Here is a 21,949-nt window from a genome sequence, read left to right as displayed (position 1 = left end):
TCAGTATTTTCTAACTTTAGAAAGTTACATGGTTGAAAACGATAATGATGCCAAAAAACATTAAAAAAAAGATGAGAAGTCCTCAAAGGCTTATTTTGAAAGTATAATTATGTTTATAGATTATATGATATCTGTTGTTGTGTTCCCTAATTTGAGTGACCTGGACATAATCTGGACTGTACATAAATGCTTATTTTGAAAATGTAATTTTGTTTATAAATTATATGCAATCTGTTGTGTTCCCTAATTTTTTTCTGTGTACATGAATGAAGGTGTGTGTTGCTGAGTCCAACTTGGACATTATCTGGACTGGGCCTGGTTTAAAAAACCCTTTAAACAAATCTAATTTCATTGACAACCTGGTCTGTTGAAGATAAGGCCCTTTTTTAAAAAATAAAATAAAATAAGATAAATAAATAAAAAACATTTTCTTGGATAAAAAAGAAAGTAAAACAATATAAAAATAATTACATAAAAAATAGTAATTAATGAAAATGTTAGTGGACCAGCAGCCTATACAATCATGTGTGCTTCAGGGACTGTGTCCCTTGCAGATGTGTTGTCTATGTTGTGGGAACCAGAATATTGGTAGCAGAAAGAAATAACCCCTTTTGTGTGAGTGGGTGTGGATGAGTGTGCATGGGGGAGGTTGTTTGGGTTGATGCACTGATTGAAAGTGTATCTTGTGTTTTTTCTATGTAGATTTAATTAAAAAAAAATTTTTTTTTTTTTTTTTTTTTTTTTTTTTAGAACAGGCCCGCGGGCGACTCATCTGGTCCTTACGGGCGACCTGGTGCCCGCGGGCACCGCGTTGGTGACCCCTGGCCTAGTGTGTGAATGTGAGTGTGAATGTTGTCTGTCTATCTGTGTTGGCCCTGCAATGAGATGGCGACTTGTCCAGGGTGTACCCCGCCTCCCACACCGAATGTAGATGAGATAGGCGAACCCGAAAGGGACAAGCGGTAGGAAATGGATGGGTGGATAGTTTATGTGGATATTACTTGACACACAGAGTTGTGCCTGACAGGACAAACAGAGGGATTACTTACCCACTGTAGGGGGCGTGGCTTACTTTTCACCGCTTCGCCATTTTCCTGCTGTTGTTGTTAGCCGCCCGGCTAGTAGCTAGCCTCTGCTGGCGTATTCGTAAGGTCACAAAGGCGGCGAGGAATTCATATAAGGTGAACACGGATAGTTTAAATCGTATTTCACTCCCGTCGATATGGACGAGGAATATTACAGCGGCGCCGGGGACTGGGAAGGAACGGACGGTAACACGGTAAGACTTGTTGCTGTTTGGCTAGTTACACCGTTAGCAGGACGGTTGAATGGGACCGATGCTAACTTTACCTTCAGTGCCCTTCTACTTTTGCTTAATATTGATATTTAATATGTAATTAGACTCACCTCCCTCGCCACTATTTACTCGTAAATGTTTTACGACAAAGTGTATTGAACTGGGTTAGAAGCTACTTAGCCAACAGGAAACAATAGGTGAAGATAGGCGAACACACTTCCACACAGCTAAAAATATCTTGTGGCGTCCCTCAGGGATCAATACTAGGACCAAAATTGTTCAATCTCTATATAAATGACATTTGTAAAGTTACAAAGGAGACTTAAAGTTAGTTCTGTTTTTTAATTTCTTTATTAAATCAACATATAAAAAACCTCAAGATACACTTACAATTAGGGATGATGTTCGAAAACCGGTTCTCCCGATGCTTCGATAAAAAAAGAACCGTTTCCATGGATTCTAATCCCTTTTTGAGAACCGGTTCGTGTTATCAAAGCCACTATACCGTATTTTCGCAACCATAGGGCGCACCGTGTCGTCCCCCCCCCCCCCCCCCCTCCCCCCCTCTCGGTGAGCTGTGGAGTCCCCCAAGGCAGTATATTGGGACCTTTACTGTTCCTAATATACATAAACGACATGTCATCGGCATGCGACTGTGAATTGTTTTTGTTTGCGGATGACTCTGCCCTGCTGGTATCCGGCAAGGACAAGTCACAGGTGGAGAAAATCCTCAGTGCTGAGCTGTGTAGAACTTGCACCCGCTCGCTGACAACAAGCTATCCATACACTTGGGTAAACCGGAATCCATCCTGTTTGGGTCCCACATCAACCTTAAGAAAGTCAATGACTTCACTATAAAAATGGGTGACACTGTTATCACCAGGAAAGATGAGGTCACCTACCTAGGTTCCATTCTAGAGGCTAACCTTTCCTGTGATAAAATGGCAACCAAGGTAATCAGAAAGGTTAACCAACGAACGAGATTTCTCTACAGAATCTCCTCTCTGGTCAACAAAAGCACCATGAGGATTCTGGCGAGAACTCTCGTTCAACCCTTTTTCGATTACGCATGCACCTCCTGGTACCCTAGCACCTCCAAAACCCACAAATCTAAACTCCAAACATCTCAGAACAAGCTAGTCAGGTTACTTCTAGACCTCCACCCCAGATCCCACCTCACTCCTACCCACTTCTCTAAAGTGGGCTGGCTCAAGGTGGAGGACAGAGTTAAACAACTTGCACTGAGCCTAGTCTATAAAATCCACTACACCTCCCTGATACCGAAGTACATGTCTAACTACTTCCTTAACGTAAATGACCGCCATAACCACAACACCAGGGGGAGCTCCACTAACCACGTTAAACCCAGATTCCGAACTAACAAAGGTCTTAACTCATTCTCTTTCTATGCCACATCAATGTGGAATGTGCTCCCAACAGGTATAAAAGAAAGGGCATCTCTAGCCTCCTTCAAAACCGCAATAAAAGTTCACCTCCAGGCAGCTACAACCCTAAACTAACACCCTCCCCGGATTGCTAATAATCAATTGCTAATAATCAAATATAAACAATCAAATGCAGATACTTTTTCGTATGCCTTCTGATCTCTCTCTCTCTCTCTCTCTCTCTCTCTCTCTCTCTCTCTCTCTCTCTCTCTCTCTCTCTCTCTCTCTGTCCACTACTTGCTGTCCATATCCTACCCCCCCCCCCTCCACACCCCTGATTGTAAATAATGTAAATAATTCAATGTGATTATCTTGTGTGATGACTGTCTTATGATGATAGTATATATGATAGTATATATCTGTATCATGAATCAATTTAAGTGGACCCCGACTTAAACAAGTTGAAAAACGTATTCGGGTGTTACCATTTAGTGGTCAATTGTACGGAATATGTACTTCACTGTGCAACCTACTAATAAAAGTCTCAATCAATCAATCACATACTTGCCAACCTTGAGACCTCAGAATTAGGGAGATATTCAAAAGGCCCGCTGGGGGGTATATATATATATATATATATATATATATATATATATATATATATATATATATATATATATATATATGTATATGTATATATATATATATATATGTATATGTATATATATATGTATATATATATATATATGTATATATATATATGTATATGTATATATATATATATATATGTATATATATATATATATGTATATATATATATGTATATGTATATATATATATGTATATATATATATATATGTATATATATATATATATATGTATATATATGTATATATATATATATATATATATATATATATATATATATATATATATATATATATATATATATGTATATATATATATATATATATGTATATATATATATATATATACAAATAAAAGAAGGAGGATAGGGATGATGTTCGTTAAGAAATTGTCGATGCCATTTGCGAATCCTCTTACCGAACGATTCCTTATCGACTCTCTTATCGAATCCAGATAGGTTGTTGTCTGTGCACCTTGTGTGCGTGAGTTCCAAAAGCCATAGATGTTATGTGACCGGGCCGGCACGCTGTTTATATGGAGGAAAGGCGGACGTGACTGAGGACAGCTTGCGGACGTTAAAGGGTGAAGGTTTCAGGTGAGAGAGGACGCTGAAGGCACGCCCCCAATATTGTTGTCCGGGTGGAAATCGGGAGAAATTCGTGAGAATGGTTGCCCCGGGAGATTTTCGGGAGGGGCACTGAAATTCGGGACTCTCCCGGGAAAATCGGGAGGGTTGGCAAGTATGGTAAGAATCTACTTAGCCAACAGGAAACAATAGGTGAAGATAGGCGAACACACTTCCACACAGCTAAAAATATCTTGTGGCGTACCTCAGGGATCAATACTAGGACCAAAATTGTTCAATCTCTATATAAATGACATTTGTAGAGTTACAAAAGACTTAAAGTTAGTTTTTTTATTTTTATTTTTTATTAAATCAACATAAAAAACACAAGATACACTTACAATTAGTGCACCAACCCCAAAAAAACTCCCTCCCCCATTCACACTCATTCACACTCTTTCACACTCATTCACACAAAAGGGTTATTTCCTTCTGTTATTAATATTCTGGTTCCTACAGTATATATCAATACAGTCTGCAACGGATACAGTCTGTGAAGCACACATGATTGTGTGTGCTGCTGGTCCACTAATAGTACTAACCTTTAACAGTTAATTTGACTCATTTTCATTAATTACTAGTTTCTATGTAACTGTTTTTATATTGTTTTACTGTCTTTTTTATTCAAGAAAATGTTTTTATTTATTGATCTTATTTTATTTATAAAAAAAAAGGACCTTATCTTCACCAAACCAGGTTGTCAATGAAATTAGATTGTTTAAAGGGTTTTTCAAACCAGGTACAGTACAGATTATGTTCAGGTCATGCTCAGCAACACACACCTTCATTTATGTACACTCAAAATTAGGGAACACAACAACAGATTGCATATAATCTGTAAAGAAAATTATATTTATATATAGTCCAGATAATGTCCAGGTAGGGCTCAGCAACACACCTTCATTTATGTACACTCCAAATTAGGGAACACAACAACAGATTGCATATAATCTGTAAACAAAATAACATTTTCAAAATAAGCATTTATATACAGTCCAGATTATGTCCAGCAACACACACCTTCATTTATGTACACTCAAATTAGGAAACACAACAACAGATTGCATATAATCTATAAACAAAATTACATTTTCAAAATAAGCATTTATGTACAGTCCAGATTATGTCCAGGTCGGACTCAGCAACACACTCAAAATTAGGGAACACAGCAACAGATTGCATATAATCTATAAACAAAATTACATTTTCAAAATAAGCATAAAGTTAGTATTACACTCAAAATTAGGGAACACAACAACAGATTGCATATAATCTATAAACAAAATTAAATTTTCAAAATAAGCATAAAGTTAGTATTACACTCAAAATTAGGGAACACAACAACAGATTGCATATAATCTATAAACAAAATTACATTTTCAAAATATGCATAAAGTTAGTTTTATTTGCAGATGATACAACAGCATTTTGTTCAGGAGAGAACACACAGAAGATAATACAAATATTAACAGAAGAAATGAACAAATTAAAAAGATGGTTTGACAAAAACAGAGTGTCTTTGAATCTCAGTAAAACTAAAATAATGCTATTTGGTAACAGTAGAAGAGAAAGTCAAATACAAGTAGACGGGAGTAAATATTGAAAGGGTAAAAGAAAACACATTTTTGGGTGTAATAATAGATGATAAAATTAATTGGAAATCTCATGTAAAAAATATACAACAAAGTAGCAAGAAACACATCAATAATGAATAAAGCAAAACATGTTCTAGACCAAAAATCACTTCATATTTTTTACTGCTCGCTAGTGTCACCATGTCTGAGTTATTGTGTAGAAATATGGGGAAACAACTACAAATGTGCGCTTCATTCACTAACTGTGTTACAAAAAAGATCAATTACAATATTACATAATGTTGGATATAGAGAACATACAAACCCTTTATTTATTAAATCACAATTATTGAAATTCAACGATTTGGTGCATTTGCAAACAGCTAAAATGATGTACAAAGCAAACCAGGAATGTACAACAATTCTTCTCAACAAAAGAAGAGAAATTTAACCTTAGAGGAAACATTTGTATGCTCGTACAGCATTTAAAACCTTTAATATATCAGTATGTGAAATTAAATTATGGAACAGATTAAGCAAAGAAATCAAACAAAGCCCCAATATGATTCAGTTTGAGAGACTGTTCAAACTACAAGTGTTCACAAAGTACACAGAACAAGAATTATGATGAACATCTTGAACCCTTTTTTACCCTTTTTTTTCTTATTGAGACAAAGATTATTTATGTATTTAATATTTGTATGTTCACGATGGTATATTATTTATTTCTTCACTGTTATGTTGCAGAGAACAAGGAAATGGGATAAAATTGCTATGGTATGAAAAGAGGTAGAATTGAATAAGCTCTGCTTCTTCCTACTCCTTTTCGGACGTGCTGTAATGAAACAACTGGAATTGTGTGATGCATCACATTGTATCGTATGCATGTTCCAAAATAAACTGGAACTAAACTGAATAACACAACTAACTGTACCTAAAACCAAAATGAGGACACTCTTGTCTTTTTGCACATGTCTTGCAGGAAGACACCTTTGTTGATGGGGAAAATTATGGAAAAATCCAAGAGGATTGTCTACAGAAATTTTCCAGCAGGGATTACATCATGGAGCCTGCCATCTTTAACACCCTCAAAATGTTTGCACCATTCTTTTCTTCCATAGTTGCTGCCATGTTTGATGTTGTATCATTTGCAGTGGGGCTGCACGATTTTGAGAAAAAAAAACCTCATTGCGATTTGATTTGTGATTTCTATACATAAAAATGCATAAAACTGCAAAAATAAGGAGTGAAGGAAGACATGTTACTTTGAGACTGTCAATCAACATATTCTAGTCTCAAGGTGCCACACATTAGAACCATTGTGTCAAGGCCAGATCCGGCCCGCGAATGAATGATCTATGGCCCCCTGGGATGATATTTGATTAGTATTAGAACCGGCCCAGGCAGCAAGGTGGAAGAGGGGTTAGTGCGTCTGCCTCACAATACGAAGGTCCTGAGTAGTCGTGAGTTCAATCCCGGCCTCGGGATCTTTCTGTGTGGAGTTTGCATGTCCTCCCCGTGACTGCGTGGGTTCCCTCCGGGTATTCCGGCTTCCTCCCACCTCCAAAGACATGCACCTGGGGATAGGTTGATTGGCAACACTAAATTGGCCCTAGTGTGTGAATGTGAGTGTGGATGTTGTCTGTCTATCTGTGTTGGCCCTGCGATGAGGTGGCGACTTGTCCAGGGTGTACCCCGCCTTCCGCCCGATTGTAGCTGAGATAGGCTCCAGCGCCCCCCGCGACCCCGAAGTGAATAAGCGGTAGAAAATGGATGGATGGATGGATAGAACCGGCCTGCAGGCCACAGCCGCCTGCTGCTGTTTTTCACGCACCAATACTCCATCGGTGTTGGCGCTAGGAATTTTCAAAATGGGCTCCCAGGGACCATATCAAGTCATAAAAATGGGGTCCCACAGTACATTTTTGGGGTCTCATTTTTTTGTAACCGTTTTGAAAGCAAATGATAAATGTATGCATTATCCCGTTATATCTCACATTCTATATTGTGTTTTGGAAAAAGGTTGTCATGGACGTTACTTAATTCATTAAACAAAATAATACCCAAGAAAACACATTTTTATGCATATGTAAATGTATTCAGTTATAAACATTCATTCACTTTCTTATTTCCTTCATGGATCTAAACTTTACCGCTGCTGGTATTTTTTCTATATTTTTATTGTAATATTTTCAGAATGTGTTTGTTCTATTTTTGGCCAAAGTAAGACAAAGAAAACAATCTGAAGTTGTCTTTATTTTTTAGTTACAATGTCTGGGTCGCGTGTGCACAGATTTTCCTCCATGCGGCCCCTGAGCTAAATGAGTGTGAAACCCCTGCATTAGAACAATATGCAATAATTTACTTTAAAAAATATTTTGCTTTATGCGGACAGACTCAGAGCTTTTGTGTACATAATGCTCTTAAACTGAAGAAATAATAAAACACTATACAGTGTTTATAATGTAATGTATTTGTAATACATAATAATGCAAGTAACCGTTTAAAAGGATATCAACTTTTATGTCTCATTACTGTAGAATTGTTTACCATTGTACTGTAAATGCAAGTTAAAAAGTTACCCGTTTAAAAGGATATCAACTTTTATGTCTCATTACTGTAGAATTGTTTACCATTGTACTGTAAATGCAAGTTAAAATGTTACCCTAAATAAATAAACAAATATTACATGCACTCTCATTTATGTAAGCAAACATCTAACTTAAATAAATATAGAACAACTTAATGTGCATTTTTTCCCCAGTTGAAAAAACAAGCTTGGACGTTTCCGTTTATTGCCATCGTGCATTCTCGCTCATTCGCCCGTGTTGATGGGCTCATTTTGCCCATCCGATTTGAAGCTGAAATATTAACACAACCAGACATTTGGCTTTGTAATCTTATTTTTTTTACTTAGCTGCACTTGTCACTGGCGAGTCGTGACTAGGGAGGCTGTCTATCTGTACTTCCTGTGCGTGTAAAGCTGGCGTCCCGCTGTCTGCCAAAAGTTGTGAATGAGTGTAAAGAGGGCTCACTGTTTTCAGATACCATATTTTTTTGCGGTTCTTATACACATACCATAATAATACTCGTATGTTGAAGCACAGTACGTCTGACTATGGTAGCCGTAATACTCCCACAATCCATCAAGCAGTGTGGCTTCATAGCTTACCAAAGTCATATTAAACATTTTGACAGATTTTTGAGTGCCGTGTATAAGGTTCTATATTCTCAATGGAACATTTAAAGTTTTGGTGTAGTTTACTGGCCTCATCTTGCAGTCGACACGCATCTCTTATGTGTGACTGCCATCTACTGGTCACACATATCATTACAACTTATAACCAAATAAGATAGTTTTGAGGTTGGTAAGCACAACCAGAAGTATTCCGTACATTAGGCGCACCGGTTTATAAAGGGCACTGTCCATTTTTGAGAAAATGAAATTATTTTAAGTGTGCCTTATAGTCCGAAAAATACGGTAATTTTACTGTACAGTGAACCCGCTCAGGTGCTTAGAGTGAGACCTCCTTCTCCATGTTTGAAGCGAGAGACAAACAAATGCAATTCTGATTGTTGAACATGTCTATCACTCAAATGACTGCGGACAAAAAGGAAAAAACTTGCATTTACTTTGCTGTATCGCATTAATTAAACCCTCAATGTTGATTAATCGTGTCAGCCTAATTTGCAGCTTTTTTAGGTTTTATTGAACATGGAAAAAATAAAGCAGAACTCCTTTTCACCGCAGGTATTTCCAGGCGGGCGGTTCTCCGGAACACGTCATCCAGCTTTTGTCCGAAAACTACTCGGCTGTGGCTCAGACTGTAAACCTGCTGGCCGAGTGGCTCATCCAGATGGGTCAGTTCACGCGTCTGCATCTTTTTGCTTCCTTGGTGCTCACCAGTTAACATGTTGATGTGTGTTACAGGTGTGGAGCCTGCGCAGGTCCAAGAACGAGTTGAAAATCACCTCAAGAGTCTGTTGATAAAACACTTTGACCCCCAGAAAGCCGATTCTATTTTCACTGTGGAGGGAGAGGTGAGATCTTGTAGGATTTGCCACTTTATAATGTTCATTTTGTTGACTACAATTATCGTCAACAACATATTTTTCCCCTACTAAAACAGGTGAATTTAGTTCAAGTGGTTTCCAGACAACTTCAAAGATGCCTTTTGTATTTTAGTCGACATTTACTGTAATTTCAAATCAATTTCGAATACATTTTTGTAAAAAGACTATGACTCAGTTTAAATCAAAAACTGCTGTCAAAATGACCACTGTTGACTAAGACCACAGGTGTCAAACTCAAGGCCCGGGGGCCAGATCTGGCCCGCCACATCATTTTATCTGGCCCGCCACATCATTTTATCTGGCCCGCAAACACCTGTAAATGATATGTGTCAATAAAGTACTTCATATTTTCTGACTAAATGTAATTTTTTAAAATTTTGACAGAAAAAATATATGTACGGCTTGAAATTGCATACCTTTTAAACTTTAATAGTATCCAATATTGCAACAAATATTACAGTATATTATGATACTTTCCAAACATGTTTTTGTCTAAATAAAAATGTATACTTAAATATCTGCTTAAATTATGATTTTACAGCAAACTACCCGTCAAAATTATAAAAACGACTATACATTTTACGCTGTTCTTTACGGCATATTGTTGTAAATGGAAAAACAATACATTTGTTTTTACGGTAGAAAAACTGGCAGCTAAGTTGCCAGAATAAAACAATAACTGTTTGTACTGTTTTTCCATGAACAATATAGTGTTATAAAAACCAATGTAAATTTAACACAAGCTGCCTTCTTTTTCTGTAAAACCCCCACAAAAACAGTGGTACTGTTTTTCCATTTACCTTAAAATGTTGTAAATGTAAAGTTTTTACTGTAAAATGGACAGTCTACTTAAAACAATTTATATAATTCATAATGAAATCCAGAGGCAAATTTATAAATTATTATTCACTGTTACAAGCGGCCCTCTGATGGCAGCCATAACTGCCATGTGCCCCTCAATGAAAACCATTACAGCAGATCCACCCATGGCATATGTTTACATTAAGGCGCGCTATCTTTTGTTAGCGGTGACGCCGGTGAGCTATTGTATCCTCTTACGGCAGGGGTGGGCAATTAATTTTTACCGGGGGCCGCATGAGCAACCCGAGCACTGCTGGAGGGCCACATCGACAATATTTCAATTAAATTTTGCTCAATATTATTTTTGATATATACCGTAAGATAAATAATAATAATAATAATAATTAATAATAATAGTAATACTTCAACATAGTGTGTGTAACAGCATTCCATGACTAATATAAATAAATTAACATTAATAATAAATGACAGTAAAATAAGCACACGTATGACTGAGGAGTCATAGTGTAACTTTGTGTGGTGTTTGAGTTGTCCGACTTTTTGTGTGGCCATAAACGCACCAGTGGTTTAGTGCTATGCGTGTTGGTGACAGATGACAAGTTGGTTTTGGCCTGGTTTGTACGGCAGAAAATGATTAGTTTTTCGAGATAGAATTGTTTTACTCATGTTTTTGGTGTGGTTATGTCCGAATATAAACAGTTTTGCTCAATAAAGTGATCAATATAATTCCTGTCCTCGAAGCATCTCGATAGACGTTACAATAATTGAACGGTGTTCAATTGAACGGTGTTGACGAACACCGTTAGGGCCGCTTGTTGTCACTGTCACTCAAAGTTGCATTGCAAAATTACATAGAATAAATATGTTTATTTTGTTTAGAATTCAGATGGGATTTGATTTGGTGCGCGGCATATATTTGCTGCGCGCAGCGGACGCTTGAGCAGTGCGCAATTGCGCAGGCACGCACCTTAGAGGGAACGTTGCTTTGCAGTCCATGTCTTGTTGGAAACACGCCATCCGTCATCAACTTTTCTCTTTTTAGCGTCTCGGGTGTAAACCGTGCATCACTTGTCGCTGCATGTGCACCTTCACTCGCAGGTTACACACGGACACACGCCCATAATTAATACTTTTCAAAATAAAAGCAGCACAGTTGTATTGCGCGCACGACATAGATGTTTTTTCAACTTTATTTTGTAATTTGCGATTGCAGCTGTTCACATTCACTCACAATCACGCACACGCATACGTCCACACGGAAGTAATACAAATAACGATTTTCAAAACAAAAGCAGCACCGTTGTATTGCACACTCGACATAGATACTTTTTAAAATGTATTTTGTAATTTATAATTGGCCTCACGCGGGCCGGACAGGGACGCACAAAGGGCCGGATGCGGCCCGCGGGCCGCAGAATGCCCAGGTCTGTCCTACGGCATGGGTGTCAAACTCTGGCCCGCGGGCCAAATTTGGCCCGCTGTGTAATTTCACTTGGCCCTTGAGGCGATATCAAATTAACACTAGAGCTGGCCCGCCGATTATATTCAGCGGCAGTGCCGCGGTAACACCGCATTCACGGCTAAATTGCCAACCCTCCCAGGAGACTCTCAAATTTCAGTGCCCCTCCCAAAAATCGTCACGTCCACTTTTCACCCAGTCCAGCGAATGCTGGCCCAGTCACATAATATGTGCGATTTCAGCACGCACCCACACGTGTGTGCAACGCATACTTGGCCAACAGCGATACAGGTTACACTGACGGTGCACGTATAAATAACTTTAACACTGTTAGAAATATGCGCCAACCCCGCCCACCTCATCCGACGCACGGAGGGGGCGGGGGTTTGGTGGTAGCGGGGGTGTATATTGCAGCCCGGAAGAGTTAGGGCTGCATGGGATTCTGATTGTTTTGTTGTGTTTATGTTGTGTTACTGTGCTGATGTGCTCCCGAAATGTGTTTTTCATTCTTGTTTGGTGTGCATTCACAGTGTGGCGCATATTTCTAACAGTGTTAAAGTTATTTTTACGGGCACCGTCAGTGTACACTGTATCGTTGTTGGCCAAGTATCTGAAGTCGCACATATTTTGTGATCGGGCCGGCACGTTGTTGGAATGGATGAAAAGCGTCCTCCACGACAGCTCGTGGAGGACGATAAACGCAGTGCCTTTAAAGCACGCCCCCAAGACTGTGGTCCAGGTGTTCTACGAGATATAATGACTGATGAACACCTTCGTTCGATAATGAAAGATGCCTCAGCTCAAAGCCTGAGCCCCGACATTAATGAACTAGCATCCAAGAAAAGATGGCAGGTATCTGGCTTGGGCACATTGTAGTGGATTGTCCGAAGCTTAAGCAGGCAACAAAAGTAGTTTAGTACAACAAATTTATTTACCCATTATCAGAAGTGCAGGTTGAATTAAGTTGGCCGTGCAGACAGACCACATGTTACCCCGGAGTAAACAAGACACACACAAGCCAAAATCACTCCCGAGTTCCGGTCTTCTGCCATGTTTTATATGTCTCTTGTGCGTCATTGTTTTTTATCGAGTGCGTCATGATTGTTTTGTTTTGGTTTTGTCTGTTCCAAAACAACCTTGTATCTCTTAGTCATATTTGGAAAATCTAAACATTCTGTAGACAGGTTGGCATAACTCCATATTCACCTTTGTCCCACAACTGGTCCATTCAATGGCACAAAATAGAAGAGAATTGAAAATGAGCGGACATTCTTAAAAGACAAGAAATATAGGTCAAAAGGTCAGAAATTCTACGACATACCCTCCTTCCAGGGTCTTAAGACCCTGGACCAAAACAATTTCTGATGTAGACCACTAAGTTAAATCTCTACCACAGATAGAGGCAAAAACCTCAATGTTTTTATACGAGGCAAAAATTCCGTCTATGACCCTCCTTCAGAGCGATCGCTGTTACCAGCCTGCAGTAAAACCCTCTCACAGAACACAATTAGTGGCCTACCCTTTGATTTAGTAAAGGAATAACAAATACTTTGATCATGAACATCATTGAACATAAATAGATGAATGTATATAGACTTATGACTGTAAGACATTTGCAAAAATATTTTTCCTAGCATTTGCAATGAATGTAGTTACCAATATTGTTAATTATCAATTGATTTTGAACACACAACTGAATTTCGTATGAGTCCATGTTCGATTAGAGCTCGTATAGATGGCTCGGTGGTGCCTCAGGCTGGTGGCCTGCCGACACCTTGTTGGGCTTTTGGCTGCCTTGGTGAAGAAAGAGATCCACTCAAACAGTCTGTCTCTGTCTCTTCTTGGGGTGTGGTTCAGTCCATTGGGCAGACTGTGCAATGGCATGTGCGCGCTGGCCGCTTTGGGGAAAACTCAGGTAGAGTTGGAGCTGTGGGGGCTTTGGGGAAGGCTGGGGCAGAGTATGGGGCGTGGTGTTTTGGTCCAGGCCCTCGGCTTGCTTCAGGGCCTCCTTCCACAGCTGCTGGAATCCCGACGGACACATATTGGCTGGCAACCTTAGTCGTTCTCATCATCGCTGGCAAGGTGTAGTCTCTCCTCTCGGTTCCTTCCAGTCAGGTATCGGGTGTTGGTCCTGGATCGGCTTTGACCGTGCCCCTCTTAGCGAGTGCAAGGGAATCTGGAGTGGCTGCTTTCATCCTCAAATCTGCACAGAGGAACTGGCACACAAATTCTACATTTTGCAAACTTACCATTTTGGTCTCATGGTCTTTCCACCTTCCTAGGAAGCTGCTGGTCCTGAGAAGTGCTGATCTTGTGACTGAAGAAGATTAACCTGTTTTCTTAAAATAGGTGCCGTTGTTTGACCTAATCTTTTTGGGGAAACCATGTCGGGATATTAGATCATTCACAAAACATTTAATTACTGAATTGGCACCCTCCTTTGAGGTTGGGGTTGCTTTCGCCAACCACTGCAATTGTCAATCTAAATCATTACGTTCCTTTATCCTTGTACCGGATTGATCATATCGATTAAATAAAACCTCAACACGCTCAAACTTGACCCAATCCAAACTCACCTCCCCCCTCTGTCCCTCTCACAGGGACAGTGTTAGTCGTAGTAATAGTAATAGTAATAGTAGTAGTAGTATTAGTAGTTTCAGAAACATCAAAGAAAAAGAAAAGGCAGCTGATAGTCAAGCGCAGCAAGAACAGAGGCGGAGGACAGGTCATGTTTGAGGTCACTGTTCGCTTTTGCAATAGTACTTTGATATTTTACAACACCTAGTGAATTATTGTGGCCTCAATAATTCACTAAATAGTTGTATTTAATTTAGTCTATCTATGATGGGACAATGCACAGAAACATTAAGTTCAGAAACAGATATGTTCTGTACCAGATTATATCTAAATAGCTACTTTCCATCTGTAGTCCCTGGCTACCTAAATTAAAGGGATCCACAAATCAAGCAATAGAATTATGACACTAATTAATCATAATAATAATGGATTAGATTTATATAGCGCTTTTCTAGGCACTCAAAGCGCTTCACAGAGTGAGAACCCATCATTCATTTTTTCCAACTCATTCATTCATCATTCATTCACCGGTGTGAGCGGCACCGGGGGCAAGGGTGAAGTGTCCTGCCCAAGGACACAACGGCAGCGATTTTGGATGGTAAGAGGCGGGGAGCGAACCTGCAACCCTCAGGTTTCTGGCACGGCCGCTCTACCCACTACGCCATACCGCCCCGATCATAATAAATATATACATTCATAATAATCAATAATTAATCAAAAATAATCATACTGTAGCATGTAATCAATTATAAGAAAAGTCACCAAATGCCCCTTCATGGACACATACTTAACATACAATACAACCACACCTTATTTACATCATCACACAAAGACAATACATGCTCTTGTTCACATCTGTCATCATTCGTAAAAACAACCAAGATTTTAACAGCCATACCTCACAATTTACAACAAAATGCTCTCATGGATAAATATACTACACATTAAGTTGATGTGTCAACATAATGCCCCTCTTATTGACCGTGTGAGCAGCCTTGATTGCTCCAAAGCCACTTTTTAATTTCAAATTTTCTATTCCTTTTGTTATAACATGGAGAAGGCTAATTGGTCTGTACATGTTCTTGTCTTCTTTATTTCCTGCTTTATGGATTTAATTATAGTAGCAGTTTCTCGACGTGGTAGGGAAAGTGTTTTCCGTTATTGATTTATTTATCAATCGTTGTTATACGAGCAATAATACAATCCTTATATGTTTTTAGGAAGATAGTGTCCAACCCATATATATATATCTCTAGATCGTGAGTCTGATAATGCAGTGAAGATTTTGTTTAACTTTGTTTCATTTGTTAATTCTAAAATTAGTCCATCCTGAATAAATGACAATTATTTGCACTGATTTTGAGGGATTTTTTATTCAGGGTTTGTACAGACTGGATGAAATGTTCATTAAAGTTATTACTTATGTCCAGACTGTCTGCGATAGTAGCGCCATTGATATTTAATGTTATAGTGTTGTTTCTTGTTTGCTCTCTTTCCGTAAGTTTGTATCTGGTTTTCCATAACTTTCTAATGTTCCCTTTTGCAACTTTGATGAATTCTAATTGAAAGTCAGCCTTAGACTTCCGCATAAACATTGTAACTTTGTTCCTCCAAACTTTTAAATCATACGATCTGTATTTAGACCTGTTATAATTGCTCTTATGAGAGCTGAGTCTTAATGTCTTTATTAGAATCCAATGGTATTTTTATTTTAGCACTCTTCTTTCTGGTTTTGTATTCGTGTATTTACAGATGTTCTCTTTGATTTTTGTCATCCAATTGTAATTCTAGTAGGGCTGCTTATCATTTGTATCATGTAGAAGCCGTTTATAATATCCTTAAGTTTCTTTCTACGTGTTTTATTTAACTGGTCCAGATTAACGTCCCCCATGACGTTACTTCTTTCATACTATGCTGTTTGAGGATGTCTGAAAATGAATCAAGAAAAATGTCTTTAGCTGTGGTCGGTCGGTATACTACAATTACCTTGAAATACATTTCTGAGGAAAATGTGATTTTAATTTCAACATACTCAAATTGATCTACTTTTAATGTTTTCCCTTTCATAAATCATAATTCCTCCCCCCTTTGTCACTCGAACTGTATTTTCTGTAATCTTGTCCCCCGGGACATTAATTAGAACAAAAGTTGTTGTGGGTTTTAACCATGTCTCTGATAGACACGGTAATCCGGATTAGAGTCTGACAGTAACTGCTGTATTTGTTCAGTATGTTTCCTGTGGTAGAAAGTTTAATAATGCGGACACGTTTGTTACTGAATTCTTTCTACAGACTTCTGTCTCTCTGCGACTTTGTGTATGTAATAAGCAACTACAATTATTTGATATGCTTAAATTTAGTTTTAGCTCAGCTGTTGTGTAGCTGCTAGCTCTTTATAGCCTACAGCAGGAATGTCCAAATTGCAACCAATAGCTTTGTTGTTAACAGACAACCGAAATAATTGAAAATGTGGTATTTGCGTATCGGTTCAATCAGCGGCAGCTACGCCCTGTTTTATCATTTGACCTACATTTTTGGTTTCGTAGGCAGGACAGAGAGCAAAGGAACAATGTGGGTCATTAGTTGTCCATCTTATACCATTCTAATTGTTGTAAGGATAGTTCACATGAGCGGCCATACCTTGAGTCCCACCATATATAAGAGTCAAAAGGCTCCTATTATGAGTCGTCTAATTGGTGATCATACACTTTGGCGGTTTGGGTGGCAGGACACACGGACGCACCTCAGTCAGCCAGTGCTAGGACAGTTGGAGCAGTCCCCGTCTTCCACTCGTTCCTGGGAGGCGTCCCCAGTAGTTGTCAGCTGATGTCGTGCTGTCAGGCAACATCAGGAAGTTCCTTCTGTGCGGTATTGAATTGTCAGGGCACAGTTTGTAAGCAGGTCATTACAAGGTGTGTGCAGGTTGACCACAAAGGAATGCTTCAAAGATTGTGTTGAACATTGTCCGTTGACACTTATGTCCAGCAGGGGTCTGTTTGTATCCTGCTGTTCGTCCTGCTGTCACACCTGTATTTTTTGTGAGCATGTTCTGGCTACAACTTTGGAGCTTGTCTTGTTCAGATTGGCAGTCCCCCTGCTGCATATCCTTTCCACCCTCGCTTGACCTAGCACAACCGTGGCTACCACCCAAGTCCGTCTGTATGGTTTTACGTTTTGTTGAGGTTTTTTCCTCCAGAATTTGGAACTCAAAACATGTACACCCATCGTTTTCATATCCTCTCGGTTAGTTCAATTTTGCATATCACGTTTTAAAATTACAGTCTTAACTATCCCATTAATTGCTAATCAATAACCTTAATTCAAAGATTATACGTACTACTTCATGTGTATTAAGTACCCTTTTAATTCACTTAAAGATTATCTATAAGTTAATTTAAACTATCATTTGTCTATCAGTAGGCGCGAGCAAGCTGTCATGCTTGCACTCTGACCTCCTGCTGTACGTGATATTCTCCAAAACAAAAGAATGTATTTATTCACGTTTCTCCTTATCTTTCAGCTAAATCTTTTAATCTTTTAACTTTTAACGTCCGCACTGTTTTTATTTTTATTGTCTGCATTTTAATTTTGCTTTTATTTTCTTTCATTTCACTTTGTTGTCTGTGAAGCACTTTGAGTCTGCCCTTTCCTGGAAAAACGCCACACAAACAAAGCTGCCCTGCCTTGCCTTGCCTGTCTCCGACTGGTTATCCAACCTAGTCACAACAAACACACAAGGCCATGCTCTAAGCGCCAGGCTTAATCACACTTCTCCTCTTTTTAACACTTTACATATTGGCTCTTATTCTATTTATTAATGTAGGCTGTTATTTGTAATTATTATTCAACACTATTCACAGCAAACGGTTGTAAAGTTATAGTTATTCGCATTATACTCTCAAAATCTATAGCTAACTGAAAGCTGTTGAGATTTGGTTTGCCTCCTTCATCTCAGTGGCGTAGTGGTTAGAGTGTCCGCCCTGAGATCGGCAGGTCGGAAGTTCAAAACTCCGGCCGAGTCATACCAAAGACTATAAAAAATTTTTGAGCCAAATCGCCAAAAATGATTCCCGGGCGCGGCACCGCTGCTGCCCACTGCTCCCCCCACCTCCCAGGGGCGATCACGGGGATGGGCCAAATGCAGAGGACAAATTCCACCACACCCAGTGTGTGTGTGACAATCACTGGCACCCCAACTTTAACTCTAACTTTATTCTGTCATGCCATTATCCTCTTCTAACTCAACATCCAGAAGTATGGTGTACTGCAATGTCTAAATAAAAATATAAATTACTCCAATCTAAAATGTCAGACTGCACTTTAAAGTTACCTGACTTAAACTTACTTTTATTAAATTGATTTCCAAACTAACCACCACCACAGCAGACATCTTCCTCAATCCTATCCCAATACTCCCATAAATTAAAAGTGTTTCACAATAGTGGTTAAGTAGTTATTTTAAGTAATAGATCTCAATATGTAGAAATTAATAAGACTAAATCTTTACCAGAAAGAGTAACTTGACAGAGTATATGAACTAACTTCTTGAGAATAATAATTGATCATAAATATGTTTGAAGCCACATATTGAACATATTAAAGAAAAATATCCAAATCCATTGCTATTCGGTATAAAGTAAAACACATGCTGAATAAGAAATGTCTGCACATGTTATATTATTCATTTATTTTTCCATATGTAATATTGTTTTGAAGTTTGGGGAAATGTTTATAGAAGAAATATAGACCCAATACTTAAACTTAAAAGGCTCATTTCAATATTACACAAAGCATTATTGTTATGATCATACCAATCTATTTTTTATAAGTCATAATGTGTTAAATGTTCAGATAATTTAATTTTAAAACAATGGCAATTATGTTTCCGAGTAAAGAACAACAGCCTTCCAGTTTGTATTCTTAGCTTGTTTACATTATGAGGAGAAAACTATCATTTACGGGGGATATTGATTTTTGAAATAGGTCAAGTAAAATAAAATAAAAACACAAATGTATTTCAGTTTTAGGAGTTAAATGATGTACCATCCTCAGTGATGAGCTGAACACATGTAGTTTTTTGTTAAGGTTTTGGAGACCCTTGAAAAGTAAAGTTTTTTGAACATTATAAAATATAGTAACAATTACTTTCATCTTTTAACGTTGATGTTCCAGGTAATTTAATGTCCAATAAATGCATATCATAGGCCAATATAAGCTTTGGCTTCCGCCTATTCTTTTTTTCGGTCATTCTTTTTTCTTTTCTTTTCTGTGTGTAAATGTGTATGATTGTTAATATGTCTAATTTACTGTTAAACTGCTCACACAAATTGGTTGATGGTTGATTATATGACCAAAATAAACTTATTTAATTTATTCATTCATTATCTATCGCACTCATAGTTTTATTCCATTTTGCATGTAATTATTCCTATTGATTTCTTCCCATTTCACTCAAACAACTAAACAAACAAACAAATAAACAAACTTGCAGCTAACCACAATCAACAGCATACCATTTACGAATACCTTCATTTGTCACTTTCTCATCTTTTCTTCACTTTCGTTTTCCTTTACAAACAACATCCTGTATCCATCTCTTCCTTACACTTCACCCAATGTTTCTATTTTCTGTTCTCCTAGAAACCATTCACATAACGTAAGGTTATAAACATCCTTTTCCCATATTTACTCAAACCATCCTCTTCACCCTCAATCTGTTTTTCACCTGCTCTCTCTTCCTCTCTCTCTCACTTTCTCTCCTTCTCTCACAATACAAACACAATAATCCACAATAATCAGTCTTATAAAGTAATTTTAGCTTTAGATATGATTTAGGGCAGTGGTTTTCAATCTTTTTTCCCAGTAAAATAAAGAAATAAAATACAGCATAATGTCATCATTTTCTGATTTATTAAATTGTAAAACAGTGCACCATATTGCTCATTTGTTGTGGTCTTACTTGACTTATTTGGACAAAAAAATATAAGAATAACTAAAACGTTTTAAAAATTAAACAAATGATTAAATTATAATAAAGATTTCTATACATATAATCAATCATCAACCTTCTTTGGATATTGATTTTGTTGAAGAATTATTCTTCTATAATTATATTTATAAAGGATTTTCAATTGTCGCTATTTTAAAATATTTAAAATCTCAGGTACCCCTTGACATACCTTCAAGTACCCCCCTTTTTTGTCCGGGCGGAAACACCATATCCTCCTTTGAGAACTACTGGTTTAGCCTATACAAAATCCTTTGTCTCATACATCATTAGACTGTACAACTCCTCTTTGGGGGGGCTAGGATGACAGGGAATGCAAAACAATAACAGTGCAATACTTTTTTATATCATGGTCGTTAATGCCTAGTTTCTCTTATTTTACTGTTCTATTTTTATTCTCCTTGTAATATTTTTCTATTTTGTTTCCATTTATACCCTTATTAGTTACTGTTTACTTTTTACTTCTTTTTCCTGAGGGAACTCTCCTGAAGGAATCAATAACGTGTTATCTGTCTATCTATCTATCTATTACTAACCCGAGCACAATTCATGACGTCATGCTCATCTTGCAGACAGTTATTTCCATTTAGTTTTATTCTCTACATGTAATTCTACATGCACCAATGTCACATAAAAATTAGCTTTCTTTGTTGTAGTGTTGGCGAATCTTATCTGTACTTCTTCAGACTACATGTTTCACAGTTTGCACAGATACCCTTAGATGTTTTAGAATATAAATGTAACTTTTATTTTATTGTGTGTTTATTCCTAAAAAAAAATTAAAATGTCAATGTATAATCAATTTATCTTTATCAAATTTAAATTCAAGATTATTAATTTATTTGTTGTATAACTATTAATTCAAAGTTACAATGTGTCCTACTCTATGATGTGCGTGTGTGTGTGTGTTTGTCTCAACTTCCACACAGGAACTGGATGGATCAGATAAGCAGCAAGGCTGTTCAATACAGTATATTACACACATAATTAATGACTAATGAATTTAACAATGCTTCAATGTCCCAGTCCAAATGTATGTATTGATATTTAAATGTTTATTTATTCATATACAGTATATTTTATTTTTCCTATTATCAAAACCAACCTGTCAGCCTTCTCTTCAGATTGAGTACAGCTGTCCACTATATATATTTATATATAGTTTTTTATTTATTTATTTATTTATTCTTTAAACCTAGCTCAATGCTAAACTAATCCAATGCTATGCTAACAGTGTCACACCTCTTCGGCCCAATGCCTCGTACAGCTGACACTCACACAGCCTCGCCACTTCTGACACACTCTTATCTCAAAATGTCTCCCAGCTGAGACTCCTTTTTTTTTATTTTTTATATGCGTCACACAGTCACTCACACAGAGAATTTACCAGCGAGCAAGAGCCTTTTTTCCCGTACTCAAAATCTCAGTGTGTAAAACAACTGTAATATCGCACAGTCACAATCACCAGTATAGCTTAAAACA

General features: G+C 37.7%; 1 protein-coding gene across 3 annotated transcripts in view; it reads left to right on the top strand.

Moving 5' to 3' along the window:
* Nucleotides 1–923: 923 nt before the first annotated feature.
* The window catches only part of LOC133655337 (negative elongation factor D-like), a 50,749-nt gene continuing 29,723 nt past the window's right edge, over nt 924–21,949 (top strand). The window contains exons 1-4 of one of the 3 annotated variants that reach the window (XM_062055381.1): nt 926–1,279; nt 6,512–6,624; nt 9,281–9,390; nt 9,461–9,570. In XM_062055381.1, coding sequence (XP_061911365.1) covers nt 1,223–1,279; nt 6,512–6,624; nt 9,281–9,390; nt 9,461–9,570 — 390 coding nt within the window. In that variant the 5' untranslated portion in view covers nt 926–1,222. Of the gene's footprint in view, nt 1,280–6,511; nt 6,625–9,280; nt 9,391–9,460; nt 9,571–21,949 lie in introns of all 3 variants that reach the window. The other 2 variants (XM_062055392.1, XM_062055401.1) reach the window with 2 other exon arrangements.

This window comes from Entelurus aequoreus, linkage group LG01 (assembly GCF_033978785.1).
Source record: "Entelurus aequoreus isolate RoL-2023_Sb linkage group LG01, RoL_Eaeq_v1.1, whole genome shotgun sequence".
In the NCBI taxonomy this organism is placed as follows: Eukaryota; Metazoa; Chordata; class Actinopteri; order Syngnathiformes; family Syngnathidae; genus Entelurus; species Entelurus aequoreus.
Note: the sequence above shows the minus strand (reverse complement) of the source record. Positions and strands in the feature narration are given on the sequence as shown.